The 21,263-nt window shown below is 41.3% G+C and overlaps 1 protein-coding gene across 3 annotated transcripts; it reads right to left on the reverse strand.

Moving 5' to 3' along the window:
- Window positions 1–1,861: 1,861 nt before the first annotated feature.
- Window positions 1,862–18,648, reverse strand: MYLIP (myosin regulatory light chain interacting protein). Of its 3 annotated transcripts, none has more exons than XM_062617968.1 (7): window positions 18,377–18,645; window positions 17,091–17,281; window positions 7,306–7,491; window positions 6,342–6,539; window positions 5,835–5,999; window positions 3,610–4,030; window positions 1,862–3,247 (listed from the first exon to the last, which is right to left on the reverse strand). In XM_062617968.1, exons 1-7 carry the CDS (start codon window positions 18,461–18,463, stop codon window positions 3,158–3,160), a joined length of 1,338 nt encoding a protein of 445 aa, XP_062473952.1. In that variant the 5' UTR covers window positions 18,464–18,645; the 3' UTR covers window positions 1,862–3,157. The 3 variants fall into 3 exon arrangements, with proteins under 3 accessions (XP_062473952.1, XP_062473954.1, XP_062473953.1); XM_062617970.1 differs by lacking the exon at window positions 18,377–18,645 and adding an exon at window positions 17,718–18,003; XM_062617969.1 differs by lacking the exon at window positions 5,835–5,999 and having other exon boundaries at window positions 18,377–18,648.
- Between the last annotated feature and the right edge of the window lie 2,615 nt (window positions 18,649–21,263).

The following is a 21,263-nucleotide window of genomic DNA, read 5'->3' on the forward strand; positions in this document are numbered from 1 at the left end:
TGATTTAGCAAGGAAATAAAACTTGAAATATATGAATGCTGCTGTGAACATGCTTTTGAGGCACTTGGGAAGAAATAAAAATAATCAAAAAATACAGAAGCCTTCATTTTACAGTTCTTTAGCATTTTAACTACAAAGGCAGCCTGTGTAGTCCCTCACAGGTTGGGCTGTCAGTAAACAGAGATCCTGTTGCAGGGAAAGGAGGATGAAAGCCAGGCAGATACTGGTGGAGCATGGGTGTAGTTACTGCTAAATCCCTGTGTTGTTTGTTAACGACACTTAAGCATAACGGTGGTTTACCCAGCAAGTCAGTGCTGCCTCTCAAGGCAGGTTTTTCCCCCATTTAGGTATTTGTGGCAAAATCTTGAGACTACAGCCTTCTAAAACAACACTGCACACATTCAATGGGATTACAGCAGCTGCAGTCCAATTTGGAGCATAAAGCAGAATGGAATTGTCTGTGAGCTTTCCTGCCAAGTTGTACTAGCTTTGGGTAGCAAACCCCAGTACAGGAGGTGACTTCACTACAAGTACCCAGTGTGCAGACACACTGACATAAGGTATGAAAGACACCAAATGAAGCTTTGTGGTCAATCCTCCCACTCTTGAGGAAGAAGCATAAAGGACACAAACTCCAGTTGTTCCCACATCCTACTGTTGTTTTTTTTTAATTTTGGGGTTTTGTTTTTTTTCCCCACTGCCATCCATTACAACACTCAAAGCCTCTAATGAGAAAGAGTAGCACTTCAGCAAGCAAGACCTGACCTTTCCTGCAGTATGGCTACGTGACATGTGGAGGTCAAGATTTCCTGTTGTTCCTTTTATTCTTCACAGCACTTGGCAGCTCACGTGGACTGGACAGTGCTTCTTGTAAGGAACACTTGTGCCAGAACTGCAAACGTTGAGCAACACATCACAGCAGTTTTGGATGGCTAAGCAAAACTTTTCTAGCATTTCACATTTCAGACAATGCCTCCCAAGGAAGCTGTCTGTGAACAAATCAAAGCTATTATTATGTTGTTTTGCATCCTATCTTGCATACAAACCAAGTGAGGCTTCCAGTGGTCTGCAGTGTTTGGAAGAGGTTACCTGGTGCTCAGTTCTCAGAACAGGGAACAGCATTTTGTTAAAGGTGCACTGGCTGTGGAGCATACCAATGCACCAACATCACACCTTCCCTGGAAAAAGCCATTAGCCTCTGCTTGTGTTCCCTGCCCTCTTCCATTGGTACTGAACTGGGCTCCCACCAGTCTCTGCCACAACAGACATGCACCAGGCTCCTGTCTGGACCTGCATCTTCCCACTTCTGCCCAATCGCCTGCACAGCACTTAAACTAGGCAGAATATGCTTACAGAAGTCACAGCTTTGCCTGAATTCTGCTGATGCCATATAACCTGTCAAACCCGACCCTGATGGGAGTTCTAACTCCTGGAGTTATTTTTGTTAGAAATGTCAAATTACAGAGCCAATTTAATTACAAGGACCTAGAGTTAATGCTTGCCTATTTTAACAACTTGGTCTGCTCAAATGCTTTAAATCAGATGCCTGTATTACCATCTAGTTGTATTAATTTACAACCCATTTCAGCCAGCTGCCCTAGGATGATGGATTAGAATTGCTAACTTAATTCTGTTGGCACAGAACAAAATAATCTCAGGAAGTGAGGGAGGTTTGCTTTACACCAGCACAATAGCTGGCTATGGGCTTCTCTGAAGAGAAATGCACCTAAGGAAATTTCATTGCCTCTTAAAAGCATAACACAACATTCAAGACCATAAAGATGAAAATATTTCATACTATATTTTAAACTCAGTAATGCCTCAAAATGGATTTCAGAACAAAATAGAAGTCTTATCACTACCACAAAGTAGATCTTTTTTTTAAAGTCCTTTATTAATCTGAATATAAAAAGACAGAAGCTGCCTACAATATAGGACAAAGCTCTTGCTTTATGAGGAAACAAAATTTTCTTTACAAAGTGAAAAAATAAATACCCTTTTAGAGTAAGGTTTATATGCTAATGTGTCGTAAAAAAGTAGAGTTTTAATATTCTGACAAAATGTCTGTGCAAAGAAACAGATGCATAAACACACATTACTGCTACATTAAGGCAATATGAAAAGTATAGTCAGAAAATTTCAGTAAAGTGACAGTGTACTTTTCTAGCTTTGATTAAGCCAGTATTGCACCCAAACACGGTTTCTAGTTCCCACTGCACCCTGGAGAACACGCTAGGAAACCAGAGCCCAAAATGCCCAAGTAGGAGGGGTGGAATATAAAAGCATTTTAGCAGGAAATGACCTAGCCAATAAAGACGTTAACTCAAGAAAGCATTTAGAATTATACACAACCCTTGTTTTAGGAATTAATGGTACATCTTTAACAGTTTTAAAATCAGTCTCCAAAAATAAAGCCAACTTAAGGGGCAGCTGACTGCAGCTCCCAAGACCACCAGCCAAGTTGGATGTGGGAACCTGGGAGTATCTTGCCCACGGAGACCTGTAAATGAAGTCCCATAAGAGTGCTCCCACAGGACACTGCCGGTCAGGAGATTACCCTTAATACCTCAAGATTAACAAACTTGGCCCACCCGTCCAAAGCTATTCTCTCAGAATTTTATTTATTTAATGGCATTCTGAGTTAAAACAGCTGCTTGATGAAGTCTTGTAACTTGAAGAACCATTTTTTAAAAAGTAATTCTCTTCCAAGCAGTTTACTAAAAACAGAAACTATGAGCCATACTAAACTGGTAATTGTAAAAGATAGTCTTACTACTAAAATAAATGGAGCAACTGTACTAAAAAGGATTTAGAGAGTGTAAAACAAAAGCCTGCATTTCTCTTGCAGGGTATATCACTACATGTACACTACACTTCTCCAGGGTTACCTTTACCTAGCTTTGTGGCAACACCACTGTGCTACAAGCTTACACATCATTCTCCGCTTAAGTAACATGAAGCAGTTACACTCTCTTCTCACAAGATGTCCCAAGCCATTTTGGACATGCTGAACGAAGAATATTTATGTTAAAATGCAGTATTTTTGCTTTTGATTGTGGATAGGTGCCAGAGTGATTGCCTTTTTCACAATCAATGGTTGCATTTCATATTAGTGCAGTTTAAAGAGTATATGATGGATTTAAAGTGTATACGTAGATCATATCACAGTCAGATTGAGTAGACTGGTGTGGGTTGGCAAGTACACATGCTGGACATGCTCAACACGAGATCTGCAAACAGGACACGACTGGAAAGGAAAAAACATTAGGAAATTAGTTTACTTCATATTTTGATAATCTCTGTAATTGAGACCTCCCACTATGCACACAGCAACAGAACACTTCTCCATAATCTCCATATTTAAAACAGGGTAGCACAAGAAACATGCAGCCAATTCTTACCATAAGTTAGCACAGCTAACTTATCTTTTGAACGCATTATGTAAACAGGACATTCTCTGGAATTAGTTTACTACAATTTTAAATATAAGCTTTTCTAGAATATCAATGTAAACATATTGCAAATATTAATCTGTTGACTGTTAAGTATACAGAAAACCAAACCTTCCACCTATTTGGTAACTCATACATTAATGGCATTGCAAATTACCTGCAATTGGGCAGCACAGGTCTTGCAGCATACAGTGTGGCCACAGGGACAGAAGGTCGAATTTATTTCCTCTTCACAACACACCATACAAAGCATGGACTCCTTTAGCTTCCGCAGCTTCTCTTGCAGAGCTTTTGTTTGTTGGCAGCTAAGACCCTCACAATTATCACAGTTCATGCTACTTTCAGAAGACTTAAGAGGGGAACTTGGCGGGGTCTGGTCACTTCTTGAAACAAGATCTACAATGCCAGCATTATAAAGAGCTCGCCTTGCATGATCATAAACTTCTTTTGAAGTTCTTTTAATGTCAAAGACATATTTTTTACCAAGATTAATGTTCTCATTCAGGAATAGGGATGCTAAGTGACCCTTTAAGTCTCTACTATATTGCATCATGACAGCACTGGTGACAGTGTCACACCTACAAAAACAACAGGACAAACACAGACTTGGTTAGTTAATGCCAACAAACCTAACTCTGCAATAATTTGTTCGCAAAGTGAAGTACCAGCACTGAAATTAAAGCAAATAGAGCAGTCTGAGGCAATATTTAAGCTCTTGAATGTTGTTTGCATGACAACTCTACTTTGCAAAGTAACAGTTATTTTACATCTTCAAAAATGTGAAAAGTCTGATAAAATGGAGTCAGCCTATGGAAGGGACTTAGGCATTACGCTAACATAAACAATCAACACTTGCTTAATCCACAGTTCAGCTTGGCAGCACCTCTTTACATGGTAACTTCCAAACACTGCATTAAAGAATTCCAATTAATAGCTTTTGGCATAACACCTCTTTCTTTAGACAGGCTCTTGAAAAAATTTTAGCATAGAGTCAGTCAAGCAATGTCTTGAACCAAATTTCCACTCAGTACTTTATATAATACTACATCATCTGAGGGGAATCAGTGTAACTGCAGTGTAGAGAATTAAATTAAGGCATTTGTATTTGCCACCAAGTATTTCAGCCACCCATACTCTGCTTTGTCACTTATTTAAGTGATATAGTTAACATCTGCGGAAGCCTGTTAAGGCATATCACTTCTCCAGACAATGTAGGAAAGAAAGCACAAACAGAACACAAGGATTACAGCCTCACAGAGCCTAAGGTCCAAGATCTAAGCTTATGACCAAATGATATTACCCTGCTACAATTCTGCTTACACTAAAATCAGAAACTGCAAAGGACAGCAGAAGTTATAAGCAGAGACAAAGATCAAAAAGTTAAGACTGTCTAAGAGGTTCTAAAATGCTTTAATTGCCTGGAAAAAAGTATCACATGTGCAAAACCATGCAAGGCCATATAATTACAGAGCAGAACAAGACATGCTTAACAGTGGGCTCAAAATAAGTAGTTAGCTGCTCATTAGCTGCAGTGGCTAGAAAGGCAACTACTTGGTGTTAATTGCTGTAACTGTATTAAAATAATCTAATTAGAGAAGCTGGGCAGGTCTTTGCCTCATGTATGTACTTTCCTCTGCTTTACTTCTCTTACAAAGTAATTGAAACTGATATGTGGTGGGTAGTTCAGAGAAAACAACACTAAGTGTCTTCAACAGTTAGTTCTACTGCTCAGCGTTGGACCTCACACTAGGAATGAGAAGAGGTTTAAAAACAAAGAAAAAAAAACAGCCATCAACAAATGAGTGTAGCATCCCTACCTCAAAGAATGATAGGATAAAGACAATGGATAGCTGCTGGCATGAGACAAAATCCTGAGCATTTGAGGAAGGACAGAGAAATTGTAGGAAGATTTAAATACATGAGATGGGAAGGCAGCACACAGGCAACTTCTAGCAACTGGAAGAACCAAATACAGAAAAAACAAGGAATGTATGTGCATTATGAGCAACACCTCATATTCTGCATATTCTGAAGGAAGTCATTTTTCTTTTCCTTTGTTATCTTATTCTCCCTCTTACACAGGGACAACATTTATGTATTCTTTATGAAGTATCAAAGAACATGGTAAGTTTATATTCTGAAGTGCTGCTACTTGTAATGGTAGACTGAGACATTTTGCTTACTTGCCTTGTACTCCCACCCCACAAAACTGAAAACAGCAAAAACCTGTTCAGTTTCTGCACTTAAAAGGAAAGTAGAGGCTACAGAGACAATGAGATTTTGCAGAGGAGTTTTGAAGTACAGACTGCTGGCTGCTTAAACACTTAATTCAAATACTGTGGAGAAGAACAGCAGCAGCAGCTGACTAGTGGCAATACTGACCTGTAAAATGCATGTGTCTCTGTAATTGCTCTATAGAGTCCACTTGCTGCCCTTGTACTGATCATCTTAAACAACAGTACTACACTATTACCAGACTCCTTGGTAATAGTCAGATATACATTCTTCCCAGATTGAGTTGCCATTTGAACAACAGGATAAGCAATCCTATAAATGAATATAAAAAAAATAGAAAGGTTATTTAGCTTTTAAGGATAAGGGCATTTTCCATAAGCTACACCATGATGGACTTTTATCAGAAGTTATAATGATCTCCAACTGTTGTCTGTGATGCTGGATTGAAGACGCTGCCTCAGAAATACTTATAAAAATCAAGAGTATTAAGGCCAGCTGTCATCATGATTATAAGCAGGTAGTGTCCTCAGACCCTGTGCTCCAATAGCTCCCTTCAGTAATTCACAGTGCAGTATTTATGTTTATGTAAGTACTAAAGGCATGCTCAGTACTTCTGAAAAATGGAAGATGAGAATGGTTCCACAAAATATGTACCTGTTGATAGGACTGAAGTCATCTTTACAGATGGATATGCCTTCAGGTCCAACACCAATAAGGAGTTTTTGCCCTTCGCTATCTCTCACTGAGTGCCACTCTACCCCGTAATTCTCCAGCGTCGTAACAATCTGTAGAATCTGATATTCAGCAGAAGCTTGACTTAGACCTTCCAGCTCTTTGTGCTTTGCAATAATGCTGTTGATAAAAAGATGAAGGATAGGTGAATTAACCCAAGTATGTACTGCTATTGTCAGCAACTTGTTTTAACTTTTTTTTTTAAATGACCTATGTAAGCATGTTATTAAATCCTCCTGACATGCTTTACCTGACTATAGCTTTCCAGAAATCATGAACTGGAAAGACCTGAGAATTGCCAAAACATCCTGGGACTGTTCAGAGGACAATACTGTGTCAGAAATTAAAAAGCAACAATGTAATCAAGGCATTACAACTAACTATCCCCCCCCCCCCCCCCATATTTACTTGAACAACCACAAAGTTCATAACTAAAGAAAAAAAAAATACTACAGAAAAACATAAGAAAGTTTCTTGATATTCAGAAATTGAACTATGAAGGTGTTTTGGGAACCCTGTGTACTTCTCAGTGTAAGCATACTAAGGCCAGATAAATTCCTGTTTCTCTTTCACAGGTGTAGGTATAAGACATTCCATTACCCTGCTCCAAATACTTAGATACCTCTATTTCAGAGCACTAGAGATTCAACAGCATTTGCTTTCCACAAAAAAAAAAAAAACAACCCTAATTCAAATAAGCTTAAAAATTAACTGAAATCAGAATGTTAGTTAAACACTCAGGTTGTGTTTTGATCTCCAAAGCTATCTAATTTTTTTTTTCTTTTTAACACCACAAGATACACTATAGCATCAGCAATTAAGGGCATAACAAAATCTTATGCTTTTGGTCTCCAAAAATGAGGTTGTATCATTCTGCTCTTTTTACCTCTCCAGAACGGTAGTGGTAAGCTCTTTTGCACACAACTCTTCATAATTGTACTTGGCAGTGTTCTGGTTATAATCTCCAAACTTCATCTGTGCCAACAATGCACTAAGTTCAATTGCATGCTCTGAAGAACACTGAAGATTACCAGCGAGAAGATCTTCTTTTATATGCAGGAAAAACATATGCCTACAGTGGAAGGAGAAACAAAGCGTTAAAATATTGTTGTAATCAAGATATGTATCAAATAACATCTCAGCTATGTTTCATATTATTAGTTTGTTAGTCAAGAATTTTCAATGAATGTACTAAGTGGAGAAAGTCCGGCAAAAAGGAAAGGAAAGGACCTCCGTCATCTTATTCACTTACACTTAAAAGATGAGGCTACAACTGCAGACTGTATCTAAAAGCACTATTTAAAAAAAAAATGAGCACTTTAATGACATGTTATTAAGACTAGGACCTGTTTAAACTCCTAAGGCCGCTTAGTAATTTCAACTTAGTGAGAAAAATATCAATGAAATGTATTTAATTAATTTCCCAAATTTAGATTTCTTTGGCTGCCATTTACAAGTTACTGTGCAGAGCAGCCCAAATCAGCACACACATTCCTACCATGCAACAAGAGAAGCCATATTTGCTCTACACAGTGGAAGTACCTCTGCCACCATAGCCAAAGCAAAGTGCTTTCACCAGCGGGTGATTAATAGGGTCACCCAAAATACCTGAAAAGGCATTGTGGAATCAAATTTTTAAAATGTACTGTGTGAGCGTATTTGTCAGTCCAAGCTTTACACTTGGGATCAAGGCAGGTTTAACAACTAACTGGGAAATTCACAAAGCTGATCTTAATTATCTAATAGGTCAGATAACCAGACAAAGCAACATTTCCACTAACATTAAAAGCATTTTGGTAATTTCCTCTATAGTCTACCTTAACTTCTGTAAATTCATCCTTATCACCCCTTAGGGAAGACAATATAAATTTCTTAGCATTTGTTCTTAAGTCTTAACATAGCTACAGAAACCAGATACAGAAGTGGTTACTGAAAAACTGAAAAAAAGATATCTTTCAGCAAATGAAGCCTTATACCCACAGGGATATGTCTTATCTTCCACAGTAATGCGACAGTTACATTTTACTTTTCTAAAATTAAGTGTAATCTACTTAAAAAGCTATTTTGAATCACTTATCATAGAAGGAAAATTAATCACTTGCATCTTCAAACAGCAGTTTTGGATAATATCTTAGGTATATCCTGTATTAGCACTCTACAGCTCCATTGTACAACAAGGCAAATGGGGCTACTTTTTCAGCATTATAAACTGCTGAATTTGTGTTCATTCTTAGCTCTACTGTGGTAAATGCTGCAACTAAAAAAATACTGCCCCCAAAATGCCCTCTATTGAGAGCTTTTGTATCAGGAAAAATGTATTATATTATCCTGCCCTACAATTCATTTCCTGTAACAAGTCACAGCTCCAACACCTCCTTTTACAAGTAGTTTGAGGCATGCTAGAGATTCCTTGCAGTTGTGACATAAGTGCTTAATTGCATCACTCTGATGTCTAGACATCAATCTACACACTTCAGCAGTTCTAGCAAGGGTCTGAGGGAAGCAAATAACCTCCCTCTGTGCAGGATACAAGTTTAGGTGGCAAGAGGACCAGAACTTCAGACAGTACAATTGTCTCCACTGTTAGCAGGTTATTTTTTGTTTAGGATTTTTTGGGGGGCAAGTCCCAAACCTCTGCTCCAATCCTGCTAATTCATAGCTCTCTTGGCTTGGGCCACAGAAAGGTACAGATGCAATTTCTTTTTTAAATGCACTGGTTGTAAACACTCCTTTTGGGGCTCAGTCCATAAATCCAGACATACTTGATGACTTACTAAAACACCCTGACCAAAATAAATTCAAATAGTAGGCATTTCACCAATCCCAATCAACATTTCATAAAACGGCTTTTCATACACTTTTGATCCTCTGTTAATACCAGAATAGGTTTTCCAGTCATTACAACTACGTACTAATTACACACACAGCATTTCAAAGAAATATCTGTCAATTTTCTTCTCATTAGCTGAAACATGTTTACAACTACCACACCTAAATGCTTGTATCTTCAGTTTATTTTACACATACAACAGCACTGACTACACAGGGAAAAGTCAGTCTTCTCCCCTTGCTGGAAACACCTTATTGACATCAAGAGGGTAAGTGAAAAATAAAGAGATTGCTCTGGCAAATACAGATACATTAATTACAGAAACAACTACTGCAGAGACATGGTTTTTCACATCCCATTACTAAAAAGCCAGTAACAGCATAGGTAGCCAAATGAGTTTAAGGCACAATGTAAAACAGCATCACGTTAGCTAATGTGCAGTAACTTTCCAAAAATGGCTTATCTCGCAGACTAAGCCACTTCACTTTTTCTGTGATAATGGGGACAAAGGTATGGTACATATAAGGGGCACTCACTGCAAATTAACTAAAGCTATGCAGGCTCATGTCCTGGCTTAACAAAAGAAATTACGATAGTGTTAGGTCAGAGAAAACAGACAAACCCACCCATATTTAAAAGTCCTTCTCAAAAATCACTGGTCTGTACCTAAAAAAACCATTAGTTTGGGCCCAAGCCTTGCCTAAACTGTACCCATGACAGGTCAGAAACTAGTTAACATAGGGCCTTCTGCCGCTGAAATGAGTTTTTGAATGACAGTAAATCACTTTATACTGATCTCCTACAGCAGTTGCCCTGAACCAAAGTTCAGGTAGGAAATTCACTGGCAGGCTTCTTTGATTTTCCACTGAGTTCTTAAATGTGCTTGAGGAAGGACAAACATCTAGAAACTGAAAGGCAGTGAGGACTGCAAACAATTTGTCCATCTGTGATTTTTGATCCTTAAACAGAAAGGGAAAAAAAGTGGAAAAAAAAAAAAAGTGCTTTTGTTGCTGAATACAGTTAAGCAACACTAAAGTATTAGGAGCCTTGAGGCAGTTCCTTATCTAATTCTACGAAGTCTAAAAGCCCCAACAGATTGCCAACAGGAAATGTGGCCATATTGCAGACTGTTAGTTACCAGAAAGTATTTATGTAAGTTTCTGTAACTTAGATTGTGACTTACTCCCTTAACAGCACTCAATCCATTGTCCCTACTTTCTCCAGGAAAGTCTAGGTACAATGAAAAAATCGTTAAAGCTTTTCCCAACTCGAAAGATACTCAGGTTGTACAGTAAAAGAGTCTTCAGCTTTTCAAGGAATTGTTTTAGTGTTAGCATTTTACACTTAATGGATTTTTACTTCAAAAGTTTTAGAAAACAAACTTAAAACTGAAAACTCTACTGTTTATAACTGAAGTCCTCTATGGGTTACATTTCCAACATTGCTGGTAGAATGTCTTAGCTTGACCACCATCTAAGAAACTAATTGGTTTTGTTTGTGCATCATTCACCACTTCAGTTATAACAGATAATATGTATGTATCACATATAAATGAGAAGTGACTCAAGTCAAACAGAAGGTCTGTTTCCTACTACCACCCCAATATTCTCTTGGCACATACTGCAGCTTTGTACTACTCTTGCCAAAGTTTCACCTGACCTTTAAACCTTCATATAAAACAAGTCCCCACAACTCTGATCTTTACCAATCAATTGTTGTGGCTTCTAGTCATTTTTTTGCACCTGCCAGACATGTTGCAACATTGCTCTTAAAGCTCCTGCTATTTCAAACAGAACTTTCTATTGCACTTGTAGCCCGAATTCTACACATGACAAAGAGTCTATATAACCTAACCCAGACTTGGTTCCCCCCACCCCTGAACCTAGCTAGCTAGCTAGATATCCCTGTGTATTCAATTCTGGATCATTTCCTTTGAGGTCAGGAGTTCAAAACAGTATGTAGAACTACAGATTAGAGGACAAAGCAGTAAGTTTCCCAAAGCTATACTTCATTAGTCACTACCCTGGCAGCATTTCCTCCTTTCATAAGGGAGAAAGGGAAAGAGAAAAAAAAAAAAAAAAAAAAAAAAAAGCCAGTTTTGGAATTAGAACAGGATCACATGCTTTCTTCAAGCACTAATTACACTAGTGATTTTCTGTTTATTTTGTATCCTTATTTTTGCTCCAGTGCTTTTCATACAGTTTATCTGCACATTAAAATTCAGTAAAACCAAACGTACTTGTGTATCTCAGTTGCACGTGAATTATTTGATACAAATGCTGTGGAAAGGGGAGGTTGCAAAGTGATTTCAGCAGACTTCACAAAACACTGCAGCTACCAAACCAGAGTCACAAACCTAGATATTGCATCAATTGCTTTTTGGCTCCCTATGAAGCGATTTTTGCAGGCTGACTATACTGAACACCACTACATGAAAGAAGTATCAGTATTTCACTACAACTAAATGCTTACAGAAAGCAAATCACCTAGTTAGTATTCACTCAACTGAACTGGCAATAATAACCCCACAAAATAAGTACTATGAAAAGTGTAGAGTATACGTAATACAAGATTAATTTCTCTTGAATGGCTGAGGGAGCTGGAGTTGTTTATTCTGGAAAAGAGACCTTACTGCTCTCTGCAAGCACATGAAAGGAGGCTTTAGTGAGGTGGGAGTAAGTCTCTTCTCCCAGGTAACAGCAGTAGGACAAGCGGTAACAGCATCAAGCTGTGCTGGGGAAGTTTAGATTGGATATTAGGAAACATTTCTTTACCAAGAGGGTGCTCAGGCATTGGCACAGGCTGCCCAGGGAAGTGGTGGAATCATCACCCCTGTAAGACTTCAGAAACCATGTAGGTGAGGCCCTCGGTGATATAGTTTACTGGTGGTCTTGATCTTAAAGGTCTTTTCCAACCTAGTTGATTCTATGATTCTTCCTTAATTCGGTGAAGACAGTTATGTGCATTAGCAATCAAAGTTCTGCACTGAAAACTTTGTTTCTACTATTTTTCTAATCAAGGAAAGGAAAACAGGACAAATTAGCCTTTAGATTTCTGTTAAAAGTTTCAAGCTCGAACTTAGGTGTCAGAAGAAAAATGTAACAAACCTCCATCCTTTACCAATAAAAGCATCTGTATATGACTAGTGATTCCTAAACTAAAAATGCAGCCAAAAGAACACATTCTTCTGCCAGACTACTGGCAAGAATCTTAGAATATGCCTCAAGGAACTGTTGGTTCTCCTTGGGGTGTGACACTGCTTACCACAGGGTAGGGCTTTTTCCTACTGTGAAGTAAATTTACAATGCTCTAAATTCTACAGGAATCCAAGTTTAGAAGCACAACCGTTTTCCCTAAAAATACATTGATATGGATCTCTATAGGATATAATTGTTTTTAAAAAGCAGGTATCGGGACACTGCATGTGAAAAAGCCATCACAGTGGCAATTTAACTCAGATTTAGATACAATCCATGAAATTTACTCTGGGATCTATCACAGCAGACTTTTATTGCATATTAGCAGATACCATGACACTACTGCACTGGCTGGCTATTGCAACAGGATAATTGGATGCTTTTCTGATTTTTCTACCTACTATAGGTACCTAACTGCACATACCATAACTGTATATTTTACAAGAGGTTCTTTATTTTAACCAATTCATCAGTACAAGTGGATAACACTGCAAAAAGCAGCGTACTTTGTAAATATAGTTACAAGTACTGGCAAACATCACACGGCTTCTAACAGCTTCCAAAACAGTAATTGGGTATCCCAAGCCTGGCAAAATACAGCTCTTTTGAACGCTTCATGAGGCTGTGGCTTGATAGAATCTGACATGCTACTTTAAACTGCCATGGCTCACACACGAGTATTTGATTTTCAGTCATATCACAGAAGACGTAACTTTGCCTGTCCCAAAAGCACACCTGGATAAATCCTACACTGCTCACTTCAAAATGGTTTCTACTTTCGTGTGATCGCCGCACGCTGACTTCAGACCTGAAGCCATTGTCGTCCGGTATGGCCGCAGAGCCCTCTTCCCCCGCGAGGCTCTGCAGGCACCGCGGTCACTAAGGTGCGCGCACGGCCCGCCTCCGGCGGCGAGCCGCTCGCCGGCACCGCTCTGCCCCGAGACAGCGCCAACGGCCAATCGACGGCCGCCCTCCTCTGCTCGCCAGGCCGCGCCCCGCCCCGCCGCCCACTGGGCGGCCCCAACGGGGTTACTGCCGGGCAGTGACCCGGAGTTACACCGCGCCGCACCCCAGCGGCACGGCCCCCACTCCGCCCGGAGCCAGCGCTCCCCCCAAAGCCGCAAGGGCTCCGGGACAGCCGGGTGAGTGCAGGGCAGTCATTCCTCCAAGCGTCAGCTCCTCGTTGTAACTCGGTGTTTAAACTCGACACAAACACCACCCGTAAATCATTCTGACACCCCCCCCCCCCCCCCCCCCGAGTGTTTACTTTTATTTTGCTAACTGTTGCATTACCTAGCAAGAAGTACAGGAAACAGTGAAGATGAACATGACATAAGACAGAGCTTATGATCTAGATGTTGGACCATCAAATGTATCTTAAGCAAAGAGATAGCAGTCCTCTTTAAGCCAAGGCGATTTTCCATTCAAAAAAATGTATAGTTATTCAAACCACACGAAACAAGCACCCTGTTCCCATTTCAGACTTCTTTGTGAAACTCTAGTTGACAGCAGCAGATTAAATTTGAATAGCATTCTTGCACTGAAGCACTTCCATTCCACTGAGAACAATTCCAAACTAAGAAGTCCTGTGGTGAAATTCAGTACCAGACAGTCAAAAAATTAGAAACTGAGATCCAAAAGACGATAGAAATAAACTACTTTTAACCCCGTAAGGTTGCAAGGAAGCTTTTCCCCCATGCAATTCTCCCACTTGCAGAACACTTAGTGAAGGTGGTTTGTTGCCTTAGTGGTGGTCCAAGGTACAATTATAACCTGGCTCTGCCTTTGTGCTCAGCATCAAGATAATTTCCTCTCAAGGTTAAAATGCATGAGGTTGCCATCTTCCCCTGGATTGCACACCAACTGAAGATAACAGAGGCAGAGGTTAATGCTCCCTTGCCAGGTGAGCTTTTTGCCAAGCATGTAGAAACCTGAACATTTCCAGGATCTCTACTGAAGCAATAAAACTGGGGCTGACAAAGCTCCTAAAGTATAGAGAAAAAACTGGTAGCAACTTAGTCACAAGACTCACTATTATCATCATGACAATGCACATCAACAACATTTAGAATTACTTGCAACTTCACAGATTTCAAAAGCTGTCTCAACAGCCATGTGATTTATATGTATAAACAGCACCAGAGTCTGCATGTACAAGCCTAAGAGCCTCGGTCTACCTTCTTCACACGAAGGACCCGAAGGCCACAGGAACACCCTATACACCAGTTGGGTACCACTGGTTTCCTTTAGTAGTTCTGTCCACATCACTATTTCTGACTTCGTAAGTAAAAGAAAGAAGATGCCAGCTTAACTGTACAGCTAATCCTTGCAATTCTACAATATACCTGTTGATTTAAAGTTCAGTCATGGGTTTAACAAGTTTTTTCTTCTCCTTCATACCACACATGCTTACATGCAAACTAAAGATGAATACAGGGTTATGTTCATGTGTAAATTTTCAAGCAGACCCGAGTAGGAGAAAAGCAAGTCTACTGAAGCTCTTTGTCAACAGCACTGGAACAAACATTAACAACAGGCACTGTGGAATTCTGTATCTGCTACATGCAGAATGCTGGGCATACACAACTAAAAGGCTGCTATTGCAAGTTACTTTACAACTTGTATCTGTTTGTAGAAAACACTAAACATACTTAGGATGTAGGCTGAACACAGCTTAGCTGAAGCCTCAGGACTATTCATGTTTGCGACAGAGCGACATTAAATACTAGCTTCAGTGCTTGTTGCTCTCCAAAATAAGCAATTATTTCCATAGCAGAGTTTTAATAGGTATTTTCTGATGACTGAGCCTCAATTACTTTTAAAATTGTTTAAAATATTAGTTTTAGAACTGTCTTAATTCATACATGAAAGACAGTTTGTCCCACCCATAACCTTTCAAAGGTATGTTTGTAGCGGAGAAAGTGTATACTTGCTACTTTGATTTATGCACAAGCTCTGTTAGATTCTAGCTACACAACCTGTCTCTTAGGCCCTTGGGGTGTGTTTCACCAGTTCCAGCTCCCTATTAATGTGCACAACCTGCCAAGTCTTGCATTTACAGTGTTGAAGGCAGGAACACAGGTGTCTGCAAAAACCTTGTAAAGTTGAACAAACATTCATCAAGGACACCATTAAAAATGTCAATCGTATCAGCTTTAGGTTTCCTCAGATTCAGCCTCATTTGGTGGGCGCATGAAGACACATCCAAAATGCTCAGGGTAGTCTCTTCTGCCTCATCAGGTAAGAAATTAGGAAGCCTTTTGTTCTACATAAAAATATTTCATTATTTGGTTTTACAGTTATTAAGAATATTTAAACGAGGACAAGTTTCTTTAAGGAAAATACTCAAAAAGAACCCAGAGATATGCCATGCATAGCAGAATCTGTTTTTCCAAAACAAGGTACATCAAATCTGGAATTTGGTTAGCATAGATTTGCTTCACTAAAGCTATTATATAGGACAACTATGGTCCAACTCCACAGCATTCTGAAAACTTCAACCAGATTGATGAGCTGAAACCACTGCTCCCCAAAAGCCACTCCCCTCTGCACACTGGTTCAAAAAGTAAAATACACATATGTTCTTAACACTTTTTTCATAGGGAAAAAAAAAACAAACACAAAAGCAAAACAAAACCACAAAAAAACCCCACACATAAAAAAACAAAACAAAACCACAAATACACCAAATCAGGCTGTCAGCCTCTGACCAAATTCTTTAGCCAAATATTTTGTGCAGAACAACTGTGTTGTATCCATGGTCTTAATCATAAAATTACCAAGTTAAGGTGTCCCTGCCTATGGCAGGGAATTGGAACTATATGTTCTTAAGGTCCCTTCCAACACTAACCATTCTATGGCTCTAAGGCGAGTAGTGAAAGCATGTGTTAGCATTATCATCATATAGACACTAGAATCCAAGTGGTCCCGTTTATATTAACTTTGCTGTCTAAAACTAACAGGAAAAATTAATTGAAAGACCAGCATTAAATATAGATGTGCATGGCACGCCTAATCTTTAAATTCATGTAGCACTTAAACTCAAGGAGCAAAAGCACGCTTTCGCTACTAATCTTAGAAGACCTGGGATTGACTAACAGTGAAACAATTTAGGTAAGAGGACTGACCACAGAAGAAGCAAGACAGCTGTTTCTTTCCTAGCCTCAAAGGGCCTGTAGCTATTCAAAAGTTACTGTAACATAAAACCAGACAAAAAGGAATTCAGCAAGTTTTTTTTTTCTCTGTGGGAGGAACTGTTTCCTGCTTTTCTGTACCAGTGGTTTAGAACGACCTCGAGTAACACCACTGAGCAGGGGTTACTATCGGACATGCAAACACCACATAAATAATTTGCTAGTGGTAGCTTAGTTTCTTCCACTTCAGCACTAAGTGCTTATACAATTACCTATGCTCATTACTTACTGGTAGCTGCACAATACTTGAAGTATTAACAGTTTGGGGTTTTTTTAAACAAAAAAAAAGGACCAATGCATTTAAATAACACTGCGGGTTTTAAACTACACAGAAAAGTCAAACGAGATTACCAGAAGATGAAAGAAAACCAGTGCATAATCACTTCCATAAGTTACAGAAACTGGAAACTAAATAATAAATTAAATCTACTTAGAGCCATCTTTACCTTACCTTGTCTGTTCTTGTAAGATAAGATGTGGCTCAACAAAAAATTTGACTCTTAATTTCAATCGATAAGGGGCTAAACCGTCCATCTGCTGGGAGATTCTGTTCCTCAAATTCAGCCACAGATTCTCCCCTTTGCTGCCAGTGAACTGCAGTCCAAAATAATCAACTTCTATAATTCCCAGCCTTCTGCAAACCTGAAAGAAAGAGGTTCTTTATTGTGGGGAGTGAAGAAATGCCACACTTTGTGAGGCTACAACATAAAGATAAAAATATCAATTTAATCAAGTACTGTTTCAGACTGCTCACTTAGAGCACACACAAAAATCCTACTCTAAGCGCCTTGATACAAAAGATTTATTACTTGGCTTTAAAGTTGCATACAAAACAGCATGTAGGCAAATATCAACAATAAACTGGGAATTTCTCCACAAGCCGAAACCCACATGGACTTCTATGGCCAAATTCCATCATCATCCTCGCATCACACTCCCCCAGTCCCCCCTCTCGTCTCTCCCCCAGGACAGGCACTTAAGAGGGTCAGTGGATTTCAGAAAGAGGCAAGTATCTTGTCATTCGGCATCACAGCCGATAGCACTTCCTAGGCGAGGAGGAGAAAAAAGTACAACCCACAAGTTTTATTTAGACGCCACCAACAGACTGGGGCTGCTACGCTCGACTCCATCCTCCCGGCAGCCGCCGCAGTGGCCACATCGAGGCGGTGGCCACGGACGGGCGAGAGCTCCTGAACGACGGTTTCAGCCAGCACGGCCCAAACAGGCCAGGGGGACCAACCCGGCACCGTTGGGGCAGCATCACCGGGGCCGGGTGGGTTCCACTCGTGTGTGTCTCCCCATCGCACCGGGGACTGCGAGCGCAGGCTGTAGCGATGGGCCAAGGCCTGCCCTTAGAGGAGGTGGCAGGGCCGGACAGCCCCGAGGCGGGGGATGCAGCAACCTCTGCATCCAACATGGAGGGAAAATACAAAATCAACGAGGAAAAGAAAAAAAACCACAAAACATAAAAAGGGATGAGGTGGGGGGGCTGCGGCGGCTCCCCGCCCCCACCGCGGGGTTGCGCCACGCACGGCCCTGCCAAGCGCCACCGCAGCCCTCCGCGGCCGTGCCCCGAGCCGCCGTTGTCCCCATGCCCATCACCTACCCTGCGCGGTGAGGCGCGGCCGGCGGCCCTCGCGCGCATCTGTCAGGCACCAACGGTCTGGGCTGCCCAACGGACACCGTCACCAACCCCCCGAGCCCTCCCGGCCCCGGCAGCGCGGCGCGGCCCCTCACCTGGTTGAGGCAGTCCTCACCGTTGGCTTTCGCCTCTACCTCCACCTCCATCACCACTGCGTCCGGCCTGGTCACATAGCACAGCATGGCTGAGGGAGCTGGTGGGGGACACACACAGCCAGCGCCGCCGCCGCCGCTGCCACGGACACCCCGAGCGGCTGCTCGCTGCCGGTGGAGAACACCAACTGTCGCTACAGGCTGACGTACGGACGCGCTCCCTACCACCGCCTGCCCGCACCCGGACAACGCCGACGGGCACCGCCGCCGTCAGCCCTCCCCGCTGCCTGCCTTCCCCCGGCTCCGCTCCCTCCACATATACCCTCCACCTCCCCTCCCCTCTCCGAGCGGCACCTGCGGGACCAATCACAAGGCGCCGCTCGCCGCTGCGGGCCGCCGCCGCCACCAATCAGCGCCGCCGTCCCCGGGAAACGGCGGCGGCAGGGAGGGCGTTTGTTGCCGTCGCTCCCTGGCGCCCCCTAGCCGTAGCGCAGGGCTGCTGCCGGGGCTCCCCGTGCCTGCCCGCGGTGGCTTGACCGCCCGGGGGAACCGGGGCTCGGGGCGCTCTTCCGCTTCAGCACCCGGCTTTTCCAAATTACCTTCAACCATCGCCACCTGCAACAGCCCAGAACTTCTCGCCCTAGTGTTATGTCCGGTTAAATCAAAGCAAAGTAAGTTCTACCTGAAGGCAGGGACCAAACCCACTTGGCAGGGATTGGGTACAGAATTAATATGAGAGTGGGTGGCTGTGAGCTATGTGACAACCAGCTATTCTGTGTCTCATCTCTATAGGCTTTGCAAACTCCCCTTTTCATTGAGGGGAAAATAACTATGCGGATTAGTGCTCCATCTCCCATGTATGCAAAGCACTGGAAATGTGGAAATTTTGAGAAAGATGGGTCAAGTGGTACTGCAGCCTCCATGCGCTGTCACACTAATGGATGACGGAGCTTTCACAGTCATTGAACTTTGTAGGGACAAAGTTTGCAGGTGATTCCTGGCCAGGGGAGAAACACCTTCACCAGGCAAGCCCTTTAGGAGCATTTGTTTGGCAAACGTACCCAAGGTACATGAAGTAAAATAGTTTATGGGTACTTTAACAATGTAAATTGAAAAGACAGGGAGGACGAAGTACAAAATGCACACTGTGCAGGTTCCCAAAAACACAGATAAAAGAAGTATAAAGCAGCACAGTGTTGAGGGCCAAGTAGGCTGTCAGGGAAAGTACTAAGAGAGGAAATGGGTATCTGAAAATGCAGTAAAAGATAGCTGAGAGAAGAACAAACCATAGAATTAATGCAAGGTCACAGTGCTGAATATTACCTTGTTCTTCTGTGTGTGGGTATGGGTCACTTGCTTCTGTTTGGATATTTCTGCTGTGCTTGTCAGGGTTGTTAGTATTTTCAGTTTGTATTAAAGGAACTCCCAGAACAGATGCTCATTCTGCTGGGAACTCTGCGAACACGGTATATGGAACTCTATCCATTTTGTCCATATAAACTCTAATTAGAAGACTTCTCAGTTTTGAAGAAGGCAAAGCAGTAGGAGGAAAATAAGGTTCAAACCATGAGGTGTCAAACCTGAACAATGCTGCATTTCACCTGTACGCTTATTAGCTGAGATTTTCATGCCCAGGTCTATAGTGTTTAATTTGAAGAGCTTCAGGTCTCAAAAGACCAGACTCAAATAGTGAAGGGTAGAAAAAGGGAACTAACATGAAAGAAAGAAGAACCCAACTGCAAAATTATGTTCACTCTGTGATTTATTTGGGGGGGGGGGGGGGGGCAGAAGGGAGGATGACTCTTTTTAGGAGGGACTTAATTATGAGGGGATCAGCCACTAACAAAAATATCACCAAATATTTTAGTATGGAAAAAGGCCTGTATTCTCCACTTGTTCTTTAGTTTCTGTTGGAGTGAATGCAGGAAATAAGATTTTGGATCTGTTTTCAGTTACTTCTATATATTGCAGTGTTATGGTACTTTGTGTGATTTCTAAATTTCTGTTATAATCAAAGGAGTCCTGGAGTTGTTAGGAAGAAGAAACACAAGAACTGCTATGATGACTCATGCCATTAGTATTCTGATATCCTCTCTCTGACAGCAGCTCAGATCAGATGTTACAGAGGAAGGTGCAAGAAATCTTTATGCAATTTGAAATAATGTGCTTATATATTCTCTCTACCACTAAACAGTTAAAGCTGGCTTATACCTAATAGGTTAGCCTTTACTTACTTATACACGATACTTGTATCCTAGGGATCAGTTCACCTGGTGCTAGGCATTCTCCAGATAAATAGAAACAGATGGTTCTTGTCCCAGAGATCCTACCTTTTCTCTATATATGAATATCCTTTCTGAGTTTTCCTTTTATCTCACTTAATATAAATGCAGGTGTTCTTATTATGTCTGTAAAAGTGTTATCGGGCTTTGAAATCTGCTAAACTATAAGACACGAAAGTAGCTTGTGGCGGTAAATTGCGTAGACTGGTTAAGCTCTGTGTACAACAAGCATTTCTTTCTGAGGGTGTCATCTGGACACCGCTGTTATGGAAATACATTCCATTTCGCAGCCTCTCTGTGATATTTTATTCATGCTGTACAGGAGAGAGTAAAGGACCAAGCCCTGTATTAGCACACAGGAGACAGCTCTTGCGACAAGCACCCGTTGCAACCCTTTGGGCTTTGAGAACTGAAACGTCTTACAGTTTCCTGCCTGGTCTCTTTGATGAATCAACAGCACTCAGTGAGGTACACTGTCAAACTGCTCATAGCATGGAAAAGTTCACCCTTCGTGTATCATAAAAGAGCATTGTTTACCAACATGTCACCTCAGTGCTGTATGTCATGAAATGCTATACACTGTACCACAGTAATACCTCCCTGAGTCA

This window comes from Pezoporus occidentalis, unplaced genomic scaffold (assembly GCF_034315485.1).
Source record: "Pezoporus occidentalis ecotype Australia unplaced genomic scaffold, CSIRO_AGI_Poc_V1 ctg2, whole genome shotgun sequence".
Taxonomy (NCBI): Eukaryota; Metazoa; Chordata; class Aves; order Psittaciformes; family Psittacidae; genus Pezoporus; species Pezoporus occidentalis.